The following is an 18,914-nucleotide window of genomic DNA, read 5'->3' on the forward strand; positions in this document are numbered from 1 at the left end:
AGTCAAATCTCCCAGCCAATCACGGCACACCCCGAAATAAATAAATAAATGCGTGTGGTGCCTGCTGCCTCTGGCACGAGATGAATTATGTGAACTGAACCAAGACCAGAACCACATTACATCACTAATACATAATTCTGACAGGTCATCAGTCTGAGGAGGGAAAAAAATAAATAAAAAAATAAGAGCCGCAATCCCATCACACAGCCTGACAGCTTCAATGAAGTGATAAGTTGAGTGGTTTCTGTCACAAACATTAGCGCTTAACGCGGCTGCTGTGAGGTCCTTTGGGTCTTGCATTGTTCAAGGACGACGCTTTTCCCACAAGACACTTATATAAGCTAACAGCAGATGGTGAGAGTGGACTCTAGAGAGGGACGGGGACGCTTTGGGACAACAAGTTTTGTCCTCCTGTAAAGGGAGAGATTAACGTTACTCCCCAACTGGAAATATTTTGAACAGTCCATCACATCTCTTTTTGACAAATGACAAAATTAACCATTTAGTTATTTATTTTTATATATATATATAAAAAAATAATAAAAAATAAAATAAAATAAATGTCTTGAAAACAAATTCAAAGGTTTAATGAACACTGTATATTCTGTTAAAAAAAAAGAAAAAAAGTACTGTTAGAGCTGCATGTTTGGACTTGTAAAAAGCCCTCAAGGGAAACCAGGTTTAAGTTTGACCTGGGTCATGTCCCAATCCCATTCCCCTTCACTCACCCTAATTTCCAGAAAAGGCAAATAGGCACAAAATGAATGAATGAAAGAATGAATGCATGCATGCATGAATGAATTAATGCATGAATGACAAGAGGAGGAATAGGGTCATTCTATGCCAAAGCCAAATCAATCAAATTTCAGAAACTTCCCAGGCTCAATATTTTTTTTTTCTGAAGAAAGACGCACATATACAGCGATGAAAGCCAAAATTTCAAATGTCATGGATGTATATGCACACATTTTCAAGATGGCAGCATTCTTATGTTAGTTTTACACAAAGAATGGTAAGTCTATTAGTAAAATGTGTTGACTTTTGCAATGTTTGTTGCATTATATCCCAATGGTGACAGTTTGAAAACGGGAAAAAGCACTTCTTGTGTTTTTTGCACAAAGTTAGCACGCCTGTAACTTCTTTTTCTTTTAAAAAAGAATGTCTAAAGAACAAATAACGTTGAAACTAGAAATGCATCTTGTTTTCCCCATCAACACAATTGCATTGTCTTCATGCAATAATGTTGCAAACAATGTACTTTTGCATGACTGTATCTAACAGTGTTACAGATCCTTCTAGATTATAATTCTTCAACTTTTCTTTTGTAATCTTCACTTTTAAAGCTCTATCCATCCATCTTTCCATCCACCCACACCATTCCATCCTTCCTTCCATCCATTAATTTATTCATTCATCCTTTATTTAGATCCCATAGTTTAGGAGCAGCTTCTATAATTTCTTACATACCAGGGTATTGTATCCTGCTTTCACCCAAGTTGTATTTAATAATAACTTAGAGGGTCATTAAACATTTAGCACAGTATCCAAATGGAATGAAGCAGACATCTTAACTCCTGCTCCAAACGCTGCCCTGTCAAGGTCAAAGGAGAGGAAGCGTAAAGTTAGATATAAAGCCCTGGTTGTGTGACCGACCAATCGAATCTTGCACACAATGAGAGTCTCTAAAGAGTCTTTGCTCGTTCCTTTAATCTGAGCACATGCATTTCTTTCTGCACAGTAAGGCTAAAGCAGAACGTTTACCCGGCTATAACCAGAGGGAACACGGCCAATCAACCCAACCCGGGATAGGTGATCCCTCTACTGTAACGTCAGGAACACCCACAACAAATATATTCATTTATTCAATTCAGACATTCATTAACATGCACGCTGAAGCATGCAAACTGATGGAGTTATTTGCTTTTTCATTGCCCGGGATATCCAAACCACAGAAGTGCATAATTATATTTGGAAAATATGATTACAGGCCATACTTGGTAAAATGCCATACTTCTAAACTCACATATATTGTTAAAGGAAAATCTGGAAAGTTTTTCAAAGTTTGGAACCCCTTTATAGAATTTTTAAAGGAAGCTGAACCAAATTATGAACCAGGAATAACAAATTATGTTATTAATGTACCATTGTCTTGACATTTGTATAGTATAGTTGTTGTCGTTGTTGTTTTTATTATTATTTCTTTTTTTTATTATTTAATTTTTATTTTGTATTTTTGTATTTTATTTTTCTTTCTGTGCTTGTTTTAATGTAAATGTTTCTAAAATCAATAAATACAATGTTGAAAAAAAAAAAAAATGCCATACTTCTTGTGGTTCTGTTTTTCATTAATATTAACATAGTGAATGCAAACAGAAAACACTGAATTTGAAAACTGAACGTTAGATTTGTTGTACCAACATGACTGCTTCCAGATTTGATTTTCTTTGGACACTATACAATGGTCACATAGTCAGGTCTATGTAAAAGTAATTAGTTTGAGGGTAAAATGTCACTGATTAGGTTTTAACTTTGCTGGATGGCATCACATATAGTCCTGTGCTTTGCTTTACGTCACAACTTTTTGTTTTTACCCACATAAAATCAATATCAATGGCACCAACCAGTTTAAATGCATCAATGATCATGACTGTACATCTAAATGTACATTTTTAGAGACAAAGCATGTGGCACTTGCCCACTCAAAACCACTACACAGTATTATATTATTATCCACTGTGAGAAAAATAGTAAAATGTAATAATTTATAAACAAAATAATAGCACACTGTAACCAACCACACAATTTAAACCTTCACACATGTGGAAAAAAGTGTAATACTTTGTTCAAATCAGCCTTAACTATGAGCAATAGTAACATTGACTAATATAAACACATTACAGATGGTTTGAAGTATTGTATACAGATATATCTGAAACCGTAATACTGTTAGATCAAACATCTGAACATCTAACATTATTTGAGAACCATAAATATGTTTCTGAATTGCTCTTAGGCAAATCTAATAATATAATACAGATGATATATTTGGCTTTCTATAGCAGGTGGAAGAGATCATGTCGCACACATTTTAACAAAATATATGCAGACTTCTAGATATTGATAACTCTACTCAGATACACTTATCGTCTTCTTTCAATGATCAACATCCCTGCAGAAACCACCGAAGATTAATGTTTAAAGTGTACATGATATTTAATGAAAAAACGCTAAAAACCTGATGGCAGGTAATAAGTGTGTGCAATGATAATGAAATAACTGGATGATGTATTGATTCAGAGTGTTAATACGCAGCTCCCGAAATTTGCACGACTAGCTCAAATATTAAGAGTAATATGGTCTCTTTTCCTACATTTACATAATGCAGAGGAAGACCCTAGATATAGGTTCATTATTCACCCACTGTCCAAGAGCAACATAAATGCGGTTGCACCAAATTCAAATGCCACAGTTTTGTGTTCCAACTTATCCAATGTAAACAGCCTGCAACTACAAATAGTATGTGAAATGGTAGGTAGTATACGCAACAATAAACATGACAAATATGAGTTTCGGGCGTAAGACACTATGATACAGAGTGCAATGACCAATTTTAGGAATTTTACCATCCACTTTCATTATATAGGGATTTCAAATAAATATTCAATAAACAATAGAAATTAATGAGCCAAACCTAATATTCATAATACTGGAAATATAACAAAGGTTGATTTGAAGTAAAAAAAAAATTTTTTAAATAATAATAAAAATATTTCGCAAAAAAACAGCAAATGCCAACCATCTTGATCATTTGATATATATATATATATATATATATATATATATATATATATATAATAGACCCTACTAAATTAAATACATGAAGAGTTCAGATGCAAAAGCCTCTAAATGCCATTTGAAATTTTCTTCTTTAATGATGATTTTTATCAAACTTGTATATTTAAGTTCAGTAATTTCACTTAAATAACAATTAATAGGTAATTATCATTGCCATTTAAGTGACATCACTGAACTTAAATATACAAGCTTGATAAAAATTATCATTCTAGAAGAAAATTTCAAATGGCATTTAGAGGCTTTGGCATCTGAACTCTTCACATAGGCTATATATAGTTTTATGGGATACGATAGAAGCATATTTCATCAATTTACAACTTCAGAACTCATGCTAGGTTTGTCTTGAAAGGTCTATGTTACTGCCTACAATCATCAAAATCAGTATATATGGTGAAGTGAATGGGAATTTCACTTCCAGAACCTGGAAGACTGTACTCTATACTAGTTCCTCAGTGGCTAAACCAATGGCATTCAGGTTTGAAAACCAATAAATAAGTAGATCTTGCTGCCAGTTCATTTGAAACACTAAAAATGGAAGGAAATGTAATGCACATTGCAATGTAGGATTCGTTTTTGTTTTTGTTTTGTATTGTTTTGTTTTTTGCCAAATGCAGCAGGTGTTCCGAGCTGAAAACTTGCTTAAAACTAGAATACTTTGTTCCATGTACTTAGTGGAAAAGTAGTAGTATGTTATGATATTATGGTATTCCAAACAGCCTACATGTGCTATAGTGCTAAAAGATGCTCATTGCATCTGAGTGGGTGTTTTCTACCCAACAACAACATGGAAAAAAGAAACCATATTGAGACATGTAGCAAAACAGCCAAATGTTTCACGAAAAAGTTGAAAAAAAAACACACATACTGTACACACAAAATGACTATGCTTCATCTATCCTCTTCATCCTCTTCTCTCAAATGCAGTGACACAGCATTTCACTTTTCATCTATCACTCTTGAGGGATTAATCTGTATCAATGAACAAGAGAAAACTGGACTCTGTCATCTCTGCTTCGCTAAAGACTGACAGCAAACCAATGGCCAGAGACGTGGCTGAAGAGTATAGTGCAGAAACCCTAAATAACTCATTCACAGCTCAGTTTATGAGTAAATGACTCACAACAGTGAAGGTTTCAGGGCATAACTGAGGAATTCAAAGGTACATATTTTAGTTTTTGTAGCAGGGGTGATTCACTAACCTTAAAATTGTGCATTTTTTTTTTTTTACATATAGGCAGGTTTCTTACCTAAAAAGCTGCTGCAATACCAAACCTGTATGCTGGTGAATTGAAAATCACTCTTTCACTTAAATTGAAATGTTCAGCTGTGCAAATTTTGCTCATGCAAACATGTGAACACGAAAACAATTAACTTGAATGTAAATTCAAAAGAACCCTTTACACAATCGCTATAATTTAAGAAGAAAAAAGAAGAAACTCATTCTTCACCACAAAAGTTTTGGTGGAACTTCTATATTAGAACACTGTCAGCATCATAAATGAGCAATGAAGCAGTAAGTGGTTTGGATCACATGGGAATTTTCCAGAAAGTTCTTAATGGATCTCATCTACTCCTTCCTTAGCTTTTTAAATACTAACCCGCTTCACTACAGTCCAAACAAACGCTCGACAGTTGCGAAATAGTCACTCTGTGCGTATAGAAGATCAATCTGTCGCATGTTCAAATCAATTGCAGGTAAAAATGGAATGAACTTACCCAAGAGTTGTCATGGTGACTATGGTGTACCAGAAGGATGCTGGGATGCTGGTGAAGTTGGTTCCCTTGGTGCCTTTCTCGGCGTAGAACATGACGGTGGCAAATATGATGATGGCCATGGTGAGGGAAAACAGGAGGAAGCCCAACTCAGAAGCGCAGCTCTTCAGAGTATACCCGAGGATCCGCAGGCCCTGAGAGTGACGCGAGAACTTGAAGATCCGGAAGACGCGGAACACCCTCAATGTGACAAACGCGCCACTCACATCCTCGTTCTCAGGCATGACCAGGCCGATGTAGTAGGGCATGATGGCGACGACGTCGATCACGCTCATGACCGAGCGCATGAACTTGCAGCGACTGGGCGCGGCGAAAAGCCTCATGAGGTACTCGAACGTGAAGATGAGCACGCAGGCCGTGTCCATGCAGAAAAACGCCAGCGTGTACTTCTCGCCACAAGGCAAGTCTTTCTTGCTGCCTTTGAGGGGTCGGCAGGGGACAGTTTCCACTACGTTCGCGATGACCGAGACGGCGATGAAGAAACCTGTGACGTAGTAGAAAACGAGCGCCATGGTGCTTGTGTGGGGGTTCTCGAAGGCACGCCACAAGCGCTCCCGCGATGTGCTCTCCGGCGGCAGTGGGGTGTCCGTCGCCATCTCGGCCTCCGTGTCCTCGGCCAGGCGTTCCTGGTTCTCCTTCTTGCGATCCCTGTACTCTTCCATGCAGCAGTCTCCGATAATGTCCGGCACGATGCCGTAAAAAGCCAGCTCCTCGTCGAAGGCCTGAATGCACTCCTGCCGGGGGTAGTGAAGCTTACCCGTACGGTAGAAGTTCAAAATGTGGCGAAACATCTCCGGGTCCCTGTCGAAGAAATACTCCTGAGTGTCCTCGTTGTAGAAAAACTCCTTTTCCGAGCTGCCCAGCAGAGTGTCGGGATAGCGATCCAGCGTGTTTTTCCATGTCTGGAAACGGAGCCCGCTCACGTTTACGAAGAGGATCTCGTCGTTGCGGCTCTTTTTGTCCACGGGCGGTTTGGGCATATTTTTCTTGGCTAGAGGAAGCCAGCCGACAGCCGCCGCCCTGGCAAACGGAAGCCATGTTGCCACTCCGGCAGCCATCTTTGATTTGGCGGCTAAACGTTGTTACTGAAACAAATACGCCAAAGAGGAGAACGCCGGTCAGCCCTGAGAAGATTTTCTGAACCTTTCTGGACCAGAACAAGTCTTTCCAAACTAATCATCCGAGCCGAGGATCTCAGACTAGTTAGTTATACGTCTCTCGGTTAGTCTGTACATCTAATAGACTAGGAAGGAATCCTCTGAGAATGTTTTCATTATCAGCTACAAAAATGTGGGGCTGTCAAAGTGTCAAAGCCATTTGAATCTCAGGATCTCCATTTGTCAAAAACGATCCTGAAATGACCCATTCAAATTCATCATTCACAACTTGCAGATTGTGGCTGTTCAAAGAATCAGTTCAGCCGTCTAAAGGGTTAACCCTCTTGGCCATATCTTGCAGGGTCTGCCGGAGAATACTGATTTGTTGCTGCGCTTTGCCGTTTCAAATTTTTATTAGTCTGTGATGAGGCTTTCTGAAGTTAGCAAGAGACTATTTCTGCTCTGCTACGTCCTCTTTTTTCTGGTTGCAGGAGTTCTACCTCCTTTTTATGCAGTTTCAATACTCTTTTCTTTCCTTTCTTCAATCTTCGAGTCGGCTACTCAATCTTGCAAGGGGCTGGGAAGGTTTTCAGCGGGAGATCTCAGAACTAGACACCTGGACTCCACGTATGGCCTTTCCTTCACGCACCTGTCATGAAACAACATAATAACACATTAGGTAACGTCTGAAACACAGTAGCTACTTTCATCAGCTAGTTTTACGTCAGAGAGCGTTTAAATAAACAAGCTTCACAGTCTGTTTATGAGATCTCTCTCACGCTACATTCATTGATGCTTTAAACGGAAAAAGGTGTGGCATTACAGCTACATATATGTGTGTGTAATTATAAATACATACATGCATTTCTTTACATACATATGATATTTATATGCAGTAGACACACACATAAATGGTACATAAAAACTATTTATACTACCCTACTTTTTTTTATAAATGCTTTGTTTGCACAGAGAACTGTCATTTACGAATGCAATACAAGTCAATGGCATTCAGATTCACGACAATCAATAATGTGTTTCCCCACTTCTAAGCTAATGCAACTTCCTGTTGCATCTAAATGTCTCTGTATGAATGAATAATCTCCCTAATGCAGAATCACAAACTTTTTAGGGTAGCATCACGCCAGCACACGCCTGCCCTTATGGGTCCAGGCGGAGGACAGGTGACCCAGCCCTGTCCCAACATAATGCATACAACATGCTCCCACAATCAAAAATCAATAACACATTACTCTACACCTCCTGCACCTTAGACAAGAACATGCACGTAGGAGATGAACAGTAAATTCAGGGTTTACTTTAGCACTAAAGCAAAACGCATTATTCAACTTATTCTATTTTTTTTTTTTACGTGAATGAAGGTGCTCCTAAATTTCCTACAATCCAAATGCTAAAGTGACTCCAAAAATCAATGAGTGCTGTAAATAACATGATACGAAAAAGTCGAGCAAGTTGCCAGCAGTAGCGATAAGTAATGATCTATCTTCATAGACTTGTTACCTCTGGGATAGACGAGAAGATGAAGCGTTCAATGTGACAGAAAGCTGATGAAAGAAAGAAAAAAAGGAAAGAAACGGCAATCTCTCTGCAGCAGTCCTAGCATCTCGCATGCGGCTTGTGAAGGGGCGACCGTAACGCCTAGTCCTCCTTGCCTCTCTCTCCTCTCCTCCGCTGCTCTGTTGCATTCGTGCGCTGCCTCTCTCTCTCTCTCTCTCTCTCTCATTTGCTTGCTCAACCTCCCCACCCTCTTTCTCCCTCCCTCCCTCTCTTTTTCTCTACACTTATACACATCCATTTAAAGCTTAATATCTCTTGCAAATGCATCCTGGCCTACAATGGGTCATAGAGAACGAGGCAAAAGCTCGGGTTTCACACAACCTGACAATACTAGATCAGACAGTCTACTTGTGCCTTTTGTTGCAGCTTACTGCATTCAGACACATTGCATCCTCTCCTCTTTCAACAGATAGTTTCATGTTGCTCCACCTCTCTCGGCAGTGGGAGTAGCTGGAGAATTTCAGTTTCCTCGAATGTGTCCGGGCACAACGGGGTGCCATCACACTTCTGAAAGGACTCAGAAAAAGAAAAAAGATGATAAAGCTCTGGGAGGTTTACATTACTGATATATAACTGTACCACGATATTGTCCAATTTAATTTCAGCAATCTTGTGTAGGTCTCATTTGCCATTATAAAATTGCATTGTCAGTTAAACGTTTGGACACACTTGACTGAAACAGGGGTTTTTGAAACCGGGGCTCACTAGGGAGGATTTAAATACCTGTTAGTGAGGGGAAAAAATAACTTGGATATCAATTTGCATATGCGATGGAATGGACATCGTTTTGGTCATCTTTGCAGGTAAAACGGCTCTATATTTAATGAAGCACATACAAAAGAACTGAACTGGAGGCGACTTGTTTTACAGAATACAGATGTTTGTTGTGCATAACCCCGTTGTTAAGGATAACACAGGGAAAGCAGTCAACAAGTATGCAGCATACATACCATTTAAAAAGTATCCCAGCATACACTACATGAAGCTGGTTGATGACTGTGTAGAGCTGGAATCTAGGCAAAAAGAGCGAATTTTCATTGGTTTGGTCAATTCTCGTACAAATTTCATAGTTGTAATGACTCATTATTATTATAAGCCATCTTGATCTCTAGATATCAGTAATGGCATAATCCAATATCAGTCAACCACTAATTTACATTCGCAAACTGTTCTTTAGTCAACATACTGTATTATTCATGAGGAAAAAGGTTGAATTCAGCAGACTGACACTCATCCATTTAGCATTTCCAACGACTGCGCTTTCCACTGCTGTCTTGAGGATGCAACACACATGCATGTGACTGGGGTCCTGAATGGGCTGTTGTGCTCCACCTAAAATAGAGGGATTTGATTGCATTGGTATTTCTGTCTTGTTTACCCTGAGGAATTAACCATTTAATGTAATGGCATACTGTACACAGCACACACATGCATGTAAACATTGTCTGGTTTCAATTATAGAGCAGGTGTTAAATTCCTCACTGAAGTGTCACGGCAGGGACAGATTGAAGGGATGTGCAATTCCATTTGGAGCCACTAGTGGCACAAACATTACACACTTCACAACTCCATAGCAAATTTATAGTCTATTTTGGTACGTCAATCCTTTTGATCAAGTCTTACTTTAAAATGAAACACTCACTCTCCAAAGACTAGAAAAGGTCTAGTCTCCAAAGGTCTCCAAAGAAGAAATAGTTATTGATAGCTAGTGTAATTCCCAGTGATAGCATCTGTTATGAGGATTGAACTAAAGGGGTTTTCGGGGGATAACGATTGATTCTGTGGAAGTATTACAGTTTCAATATAGCGAATAGAAAAAACAGGTACTTTCATACAAGAGGAACTCACTGGGATTGAGTGAAATAAGCCAAAATGATGGCAGAATTGATTCCTGGATCCTCAAATCAATAGCTGGAGTCTTCAAAGGTGTTCTGTGAACAAATTTCCATTTCCTGTGACTCATGGAAATGGTCAAAGGCTCTTTGACAAAAGGAAATGAATTGTTACTACTCTGTATTTCTGCATTCAACAGACTGTCATATTAATACATGGCATTATTTTATTAATTGGACATGTTTTTTTTCTAACTCTAATTAACCAAAGTTTCTGCTTCTACAGTGACAGCATGAAAAGTTTGTTAGCAAAACAGTTCAACCAAAAATGAAGATCTGTCACACACACACTCACCATCATGCCGTCCCAAACATGTGTGTCTTACATGAAACACAGGTAAAAGGATACAATAAACTAACCAAAAACTGGTCCAAATGACTTGCGCTAAGTCTTCAAAACTTATTTGATTGCTTTGTGGAAAGTAAAGAACAAAATTTAGGTTTTTATTGGCTGAAAATATATTTTAAATCTATTTCACACTTCTGTATATTTAAATTATATGCATGGATACAAATTTTAGTCCAATTTGGAGACTGACAGCCATTGCAACATTATTTAAAATGTCTTTTTATATGTTCCACAGAAGACAGAAAGTCATAAAAATATCAATATCAGTTCAATCCACAACCAGACCTTTATGCAATGAGGGCATTTTCTTCGTAACAAAAAAACAGCAAGACTGAGGTTAGTAACTTCACATATGGAGAAATGAATTATTGTTGGAGAGGCTGGAATTACAGTGAGAGCTGTTGCGTCATACTTCTGGAGTCTTTCAATGAATGATTGAAGAAGATGGGGAAAAAGCTTTCCTGCAGGTCTCTGTTTTGGAGTGAAGTATATTGCAGTAAAGCACAAAGGCCAAAATACTGTAACATGCTAAAAATGTCCACTAAATGTACCTAAATGCAACTGAAATCAAACCTATCAATATACACTTCTGATACCCATTAGAAAAACATTTGTTTAAAGTAAATAAATACTAGAGCTATTTTTCAATAAATATGGCTTAACACTACTTAACAATATGGCTTAGCAGCTCACACTCTGAAATGTATCATTGCGACGCGATAAGGGCACCTAAGGGCTGCACAGTGATGAACAAACTGGAAAAGCTTTTACTGTGAAAGCTACGGCGTTGTAAATATCCATTTACATACCTTACAGGAGGTCAGTGAGGTGTGGGAATAGTCCAGGACCATCAAAATTTGGAGAGAAGTTGAACACACTGAATATATCCATGTCAGCCTCATACTGCAGAATACTGGGAAGGATCCGATCAGGAAAGTCAAAAACCTAGAAAGTCAAAGCATATGTAATTTTATATCTAATTATAACAGTGATAACATTTTGCAACCTTTTACAACCGAAACATGCATAAACATGACTTTTATAAGCAGGGACGTTGTTTCAGTGCATTATCACGGTAAGAAATTGTTTCAAAATGATAAATAATAAATATTATATTTATGTTCTGTATTTTCAAATGTATATATATAAATGAACTAAATTAAGAACTTTTTTACAACAAAAATTAAACATCACTAAACTTACTTAAGCTGGACTGTGACGGTATTTTCTTCTGGAAACAAACTTTTTTGCATTATTTTCCTGTTATCTCTGTAAAGCTGCTTTGAAACAGTCTGTATTTTAAAAAGCCTATACAAATAAATGTGACTTGACATGACTATGAGCAAAGGGGAATGCACACACACAGAAATATATTTAATGTCTCTCATTCACCCATTGAAGTTTACCAAACTACTAAGACTTGCGGTTTGAGAAACCCTGAGATATGAAAAGGTTCAAATAGTGAGAAAGTATCTTCAGTACACCATCATCCATATCTCTAATGGACGTCCACCATTAGACAGGTAAGGTTATAAGGTTGAGCAAAATTGCTCTTTAGGAAGCAAGTACTCATTCTCAAATCCAGTTTACTATCCATAATATATATGTGTGGCAGTCTGTGCAGACACTATTGAGAAATTAAATGTGAAAGCTCACAACTCAGAAAGGGATAAAAAATCTGCCAAACTTCCCAGTTAAAAGCCTCGAATATGAGATTGGGAATGTAGTCGAGATAGCATTTGACAGCGTGCTTAAAATTCAGAGCACAGCCTTCTAAAACTACTAGTCCTCTGGGAAGACAACCAGCACAACACACTGGATCCATTTATGCGACAACTGCAGAAATCTACCACTAAAACACATTCAACCCTCACCCTATAAAAGTCAGGCAGTCTTCGACGTCGCCAAGATAAACAGACGAGAAGAGGCAGCAGTACAAAACACAGCTTAAATAAAATAATTGCCAGTGAAGCGTGTTGGTCTGGAGAAGCATCTTTAAAGGTACAGATGTATTTGACTATATGGAGTTTGGGTACTTGCCACTGTCGCCTTCTCTTACCCTACTCTACTCAAGCTCTCATGTCTACTGTCGATAACCGCTGAGTCTCTTACCCTACTCTACTCAAGCTCTCATGTCTATCGTCGACAACTGCTGAATCTCTTACCCTACTCTACTCAAGCTCTCACGTCTATCGTCGACAACTGCTGAATCTCTTACCCTACTCTACTCAAGCTCTCACGTCTATCGTCGACATCTGCTGAATCTCTTACTCTACTCTACTCAAGCTCTCACGTCTATCGTCGACAACTGCTGAATCTCTTACCCTACTCTACTCAAGCTCTCACGTCTATCGTCGACAACCGCTGAATCTCTTACCCTACTCTACTCAAGCTCTCACGTCTATCGTCGACAACCACTGAGTCTCTTACCCTACTCTACTCAAGCTCTCACGTCTATCGTCGACAACTGCTGAATCTCTTACCCTACTCTACTCAAGCTCTCACGTCTATCGTCGACAACCACTGAGTCTCTTACCCTACTCTACTCAAGCTCTCACGTCTATCGTCGACAACTGCTGAATCTCTTACCCTACTCTACTCAAGCTCTCACGTCTATCGTCGACAACCGCTGAATCTCTTACCCTACTCTACTCAAGCTCTCACGTCTATCGTCGACAACCACTGAGTCTCTTACCCTACTCTACTCAAGCTCTCACGTCTATCGTCGACAACCACTGAGTCTCTTACCCTACTCTACTCAAGCTCTCACGTCTATCGTCGACAACCACTGAGTCTCTTACCCTACTCTACTCAAGCTCTCACGTCTATCGTCGACAACTGCTGAATCTCTTACCCTACTCTACTCAAGCTCTCACGTCTATCGTCGACAACCGCTGAATCTCTTACCCTACTCTACTCAAGCTCTCGTGTCTCTCATCGACAACCACCGAGTCTCTTACCCTACTCTACTCAAGCTCTCGCATCTCTCGTCGACAACTGCTGAATCTCTTACCCTACTCTACTCAAGCTCTCACGTCTATCGTCGACAACCGCTGAATCTCTAACCCTACTCTACTCAAGCTCTCACGTCTATCGTCGACAACCGCTGAGTCTCTTACCCTACTCTACTCAAGCTCTCACGTCTATCGTCGACAACCGCTGAATCTCTAACCCTACTCTACTCAAGCTCTCGTGTCTCTCATCGACAACCACCGAGTCTCTTACCTTGCTCTACTCAAGCTCTCGTGTCTCTCATCGACAACCACTGAGTCTCTTACCCTACTCTACTCAAGCTCTCGCATCTCTCGTCGACAACCGCTGAGTCTCTTACCCTACTCTACTCAAGCTCTCACGTCTATCGTCGACAACTGCTGAATCTCTTACCCTACTCTACTCAAGCTCTCACGTCTATCGTCGACAACTGCTGAATCTCTTACCCTACTCTACTCAAGCTCTCACGTCTATCGTCGACAACCGCTGAATCTCTTACCCTACTCTACTCAAGCTCTCGTGTCTCTCATCGACAACCACCGAGTCTCTTACCCTACTCTACTCAAGCTCTCGCATCTCTCGTCGACAACTGCTGAATCTCTTACCCTACTCTACTCAAGCTCTCACGTCTATCGTCGACAACCGCTGAGTCTCTTACCCTACTCTACTCAAGCTCTCACGTCTATCGTCGACAACCACTGAGTCTCTTACCCTACTCTACTCAAGCTCTCACGTCTATCGTCGACAACCACTGAGTCTCTTACCCTACTCTACTCAAGCTCTCACGTCTATCGTCGACAACCGCTGAGTCTCTTACCCTACTCTACTCAAGCGCTCACGTCTATCGTCGACAACCGCTGAGTCTCTTACCCTACTCTACTCAAGCTCTCACGTCTATCGTCGACAACCGCTGAATCTCTAACCCTACTCTACTCAAGCTCTCGTGTCTCTCATCGACAACCACCGAGTCTCTTACCTTGCTCTACTCAAGCTCTCGTGTCTCTCATCGACAACCACTGAGTCTCTTACCCTACTCTACTCAAGCTCTCGCATCTCTCGTCGACAACCGCTGAGTCTCTTACCCTACTCTACTCAAGCTCTCACGTCTATCGTCGACAACCGCTGAATCTCTAACCCTACTCTACTCAAGCTCTCACGTCTATCGTCGACAACTGCTGAATCTCTTACCCTACTCTACTCAAGCTCTCGTGTCTACCGTCGACAACCGCTGAGTCTCTTACCCAACTCTACTCAAGCTCTCACGTCTATCGTCGACAACCGCTGAGTCTCTTACCCTACTCTACTCAAGCTCTCGTGTCTATCGTCGACAACCGCTGAATCTCTTACCCTACTCTACTCAAGCTCTCACGTCTATCGTCGACAACTGCTGAATCTCTTACCCTACTCTACTCAAGCTCTCACGTCTATCGTCGACAACCACTGAGTCTCGTACCCTACTCTACTCAAGCTCTCGTGTCTATCGTCGACAACCGCTGAATCTCTTACCCTACTCTACTCAAGCTCTCACGTCTATCGTCGACAACTGCTGAATCTCTTACCCTACTCTACTCAAGCTCTCGTGTCTCTCATCGACAACCACTGAGTCTCTTACCCTACTCTACTCAAGCTCTCGCATCTCTCGTCGACAACTGCTGAATCTCTTACCCTACTCTACTCAAGCTCTCACGTCTATCGTCGACATCTGCTGAATCTCTTACCCTACTCTACTCAAGCTCTCACGTCTATCGTCGACAACCACTGAGTCTCTTACCCTACTCTACTCAAGCTCTCACGTCTATCGTCGACAACCACTGAGTCTCTTACCCTACTCTACTCAAGCTCTCACGTCTATCGTCGACAACCGCTGAGTCTCTTACCCTACTCTACTCAAGCTCTCACGTCCATCGTCGACAACCGCTGAATCTCTAACCCTACTCTACTCAAGCTCTCGTGTCTCTCATCGACAACCACCGAGTCTCTTACCTTGCTCTACTCAAGCTCTCGTGTCTCTCATCGACAACCACTGAGTCTCTTACCCTACTCTACTCAAGCTCTCGCATCTCTCGTCGACAACCGCTGAGTCTCTTACCCTACTCTACTCAAGCTCTCACGTCTATCGTCGACAACTGCTGAATCTCTTACCCTACTCTACTCAAGCTCTCACGTCTATCGTCGACAACCGCTGAATCTCTTACCCTACTCTACTCAAGCTCTCACGTCTATCGTCGACAACTGCTGAATCTCTTACCCTACTCTACTCAAGCTCTCACGTCTACCGTCGACAACCGCTGAGTCTCTTACCCTACTCTACTCAAGCTCTCACGTCTATCGTCGACAACCGCTGAGTCTCTTACCCTACTCTACTCAAGCTCTCACGTCTATCGTCGACAACCACTGAGTCTCTTACCCTACTCTACTCAAGCTCTCACGTCTATCGTCGACAACCACTGAGTCTCTTACCCTACTCTACTCAAGCGCTCACGTCTATCGTCGACAACCGCTGAGTCTCTTACCCTACTCTACTCAAGCTCTCACGTCTATCGTCGACAACCGCTGAATCTCTAACCCTACTCTACTCAAGCTCTCGTGTCTCTCATCGACAACCACCGAGTCTCTTACCTTGCTCTACTCAAGCTCTCGTGTCTCTCATCGACAACCACTGAGTCTCTTACCCTACTCTACTCAAGCTCTCGCATCTCTCGTCGACAACCGCTGAGTCTCTTACCCTACTCTACTCAAGCTCTCACGTCTATCGTCGACAACCGCTGAATCTCTAACCCTACTCTACTCAAGCTCTCACGTCTATCGTCGACAACCGCTGAGTCTCTTACCCTACTCTACTCAAGCTCTCACGTCTACCGTCGACAACCGCTGAGTCTCTTACCCTACTCTACTCAAGCTCTCACGTCTACCGTCGACAACCGCTGAGTCTCTTACCCTACTCTACTCAAGCTCTCACGTCTATCGTCGACAACTGCTGAATCTCTTACCCTACTCTACTCAAGCTCTCACGTCTATCGTCGACATCTGCTGAATCTCTTACCCTACTCTACTCAAGCTCTCACGTCTATCGTCGACAACTGCTGAATCTCTTACCCTACTCTACTCAAGCTCTCGTGTCTCTCATCGACAACCACTGAGTCTCTTACCCTACTCTACTCAAGCTCTCGCATCTCTCGTCGACAACTGCTGAATCTCTTACCCTACTCTACTCAAGCTCTCACGTCTATCGTCGACATCTGCTGAATCTCTTACCCTACTCTACTCAAGCTCTCACGTCTATCGTCGACAACCACTGAGTCTCTTACCCTACTCTACTCAAGCTCTCACGTCTATCGTCGACAACCGCTGAGTCTCTTACCCTACTCTACTCAAGCTCTCACGTCCATCGTCGACAACCGCTGAATCTCTAACCCTACTCTACTCAAGCTCTCGTGTCTCTCATCGACAACCACCGAGTCTCTTACCTTGCTCTACTCAAGCTCTCGTGTCTCTCATCGACAACCACTGAGTCTCTTACCCTACTCTACTCAAGCTCTCGCATCTCTCGTCGACAACCGCTGAGTCTCTTACCCTACTCTACTCAAGCTCTCACGTCTATCGTCGACAACTGCTGAATCTCTTACCCTACTCTACTCAAGCTCTCACGTCTATCGTCGACAACCGCTGAATCTCTTACCCTACTCTACTCAAGCTCTCACGTCTATCGTCGACAACTGCTGAATCTCTTACCCTACTCTACTCAAGCTCTCACGTCTACCGTCGACAACCGCTGAGTCTCTTACCCTACTCTACTCAAGCTCTCACGTCTATCGTCGACAACCGCTGAGTCTCTTACCCTACTCTACTCAAGCTCTCACGTCTATCGTCGACAACCACTGAGTCTCTTACCCTACTCTACTCAAGCGCTCACGTCTATCGTCGACAACCGCTGAGTCTCTTACCCTACTCTACTCAAGCTCTCACGTCTATCGTCGACATCTGCTGAATCTCTTACCCTACTCTACTCAAGCTCTCGTGTCTCTCATCGACAACCACCGAGTCTCTTACCTTGCTCTACTCAAGCTCTCGTGTCTCTCATCGACAACCACTGAGTCTCTTACCCTACTCTACTCAAGCTCTCGCATCTCTCGTCGACAACCGCTGAGTCTCTTACCCTACTCTACTCAAGCTCTCACGTCTATCGTCGACAACCGCTGAATCTCTAACCCTACTCTACTCAAGCTCTCACGTCTACCGTCGACAACCGCTGAGTCTCTTACCCTACTCTACTCAAGCTCTCACGTCTACCGTCGACAACCGCTGAGTCTCTTACCCTACTCTACTCAAGCTCTCACGTCTATCGTCGACAACTGCTGAATCTCTTACCCTACTCTACTCAAGCTCTCACGTCTATCGTCGACATCTGCTGAATCTCTTACCCTACTCTACTCAAGCTCTCGTGTCTATCGTCGACAACTGCTGAGTCTCTTACCCTACTCTACTCAAGCTCTCACGTCTATCGTCGACAACCGCTGAATCTCTTACCCTACTCTACTCAAGCTCTCACGTCTCCCCTCAACAACCGCTGAGTCTCTTACCCTACACTTCTCAAGCTCTCACGTCTATCGTCGACAACCACTGAGACTCTTACCCTACTCTACTCAAGCTCTCGCGTCTCCCGTCAACAACCTCTGGACCTCTTACTCTACTCTACTCTACTCAAGCTCTCGCGTCGACCGTCGACAACTAGCTTCGAGTTCTCTTACCCTACTCTACTCAAGCTCTCGCGTCTCTCTTTGACAACCGCTGGGTCTCTACTCTACTGTCGACCACTAGCTTTGGGTTCTCTTACCCTACTCTACTCAAGCTCTTGCATCTCCCGACAACAACCGCTGGGTCTCTTACCCTACTCTACTCAAGCTCTCATGTCTACCGTCGACAAATAGCTTTGAGATCTCTAACCCTACTCTACTCAATCTCTCGCGTCTACTGTCGACAAATAGCTTTGAGATCTCTAACCCTACTCTACTCAATCTCTCGCGTCTACTGTCGACAAATAGCTTTGAGATCTCTAACCCTACTCTACTCAAGCTCTCGCGTCTCTCGTCGACAACCGCTGGGACTTTTATCGTACTCTACTCAAACTGTCGCGTCTACCGTCGACAAATAGCTTTGAGTTCTCTCTACTTAAGCTCTCGTGTCTACTGTCGACAGAGAATCTCTCAAAAAAAAAAAGAAATAAGCATGGCCAATAAGGAGGATTTCAGATAAATCCCATTGAGAATCACACCAGTAAACACAAATACAACAGTTTTATAGAAAAAGGAGCTATGGCAAAAAATGACATGAAACATTACTTAATTTGGTTCTAGACAGGCCCTTTGGTTTCTAGGTAAC

At 41.7% G+C, this 18,914-nt stretch overlaps 1 protein-coding gene across 3 annotated transcripts in view; it reads right to left on the reverse strand.

Annotated features, from left to right (window-relative positions):
- Window positions 1–18,914, reverse strand: part of kcnd1 (potassium voltage-gated channel, Shal-related subfamily, member 1) — a 79,561-nt gene that overhangs the window by 49,158 nt on the left and 11,489 nt on the right. For 2 of the 3 annotated variants that reach the window (XM_089119826.1, XM_089119828.1), the window contains 6 exons: window positions 11,354–11,489; window positions 10,152–10,234; window positions 9,490–9,635; window positions 9,254–9,316; window positions 8,675–9,117; window positions 5,572–7,374 (listed from right to left, as the gene is read on the reverse strand). In XM_089119826.1, coding sequence (XP_088975952.1) covers window positions 5,572–6,686 — 1,115 coding nt within the window. In that variant the 5' untranslated portion in view covers window positions 6,687–7,374; window positions 8,675–9,117; window positions 9,254–9,316; ... (1 more) ...; window positions 10,152–10,234; window positions 11,354–11,489. Of the gene's footprint in view, window positions 1–5,571; window positions 7,375–8,246; window positions 8,459–8,674; window positions 9,118–9,253; window positions 9,317–9,489; window positions 9,636–10,151; window positions 10,235–11,353; window positions 11,490–18,914 lie in introns of those variants that run through there. The other variant, XM_089119827.1, reaches the window with a different exon arrangement.

This window comes from Pimephales promelas, chromosome 14 (assembly GCF_988280905.1).
Source record: "Pimephales promelas chromosome 14, fPimPro1.hap1.1, whole genome shotgun sequence".
Classification (NCBI taxonomy): Eukaryota; Metazoa; Chordata; class Actinopteri; order Cypriniformes; family Leuciscidae; genus Pimephales; species Pimephales promelas.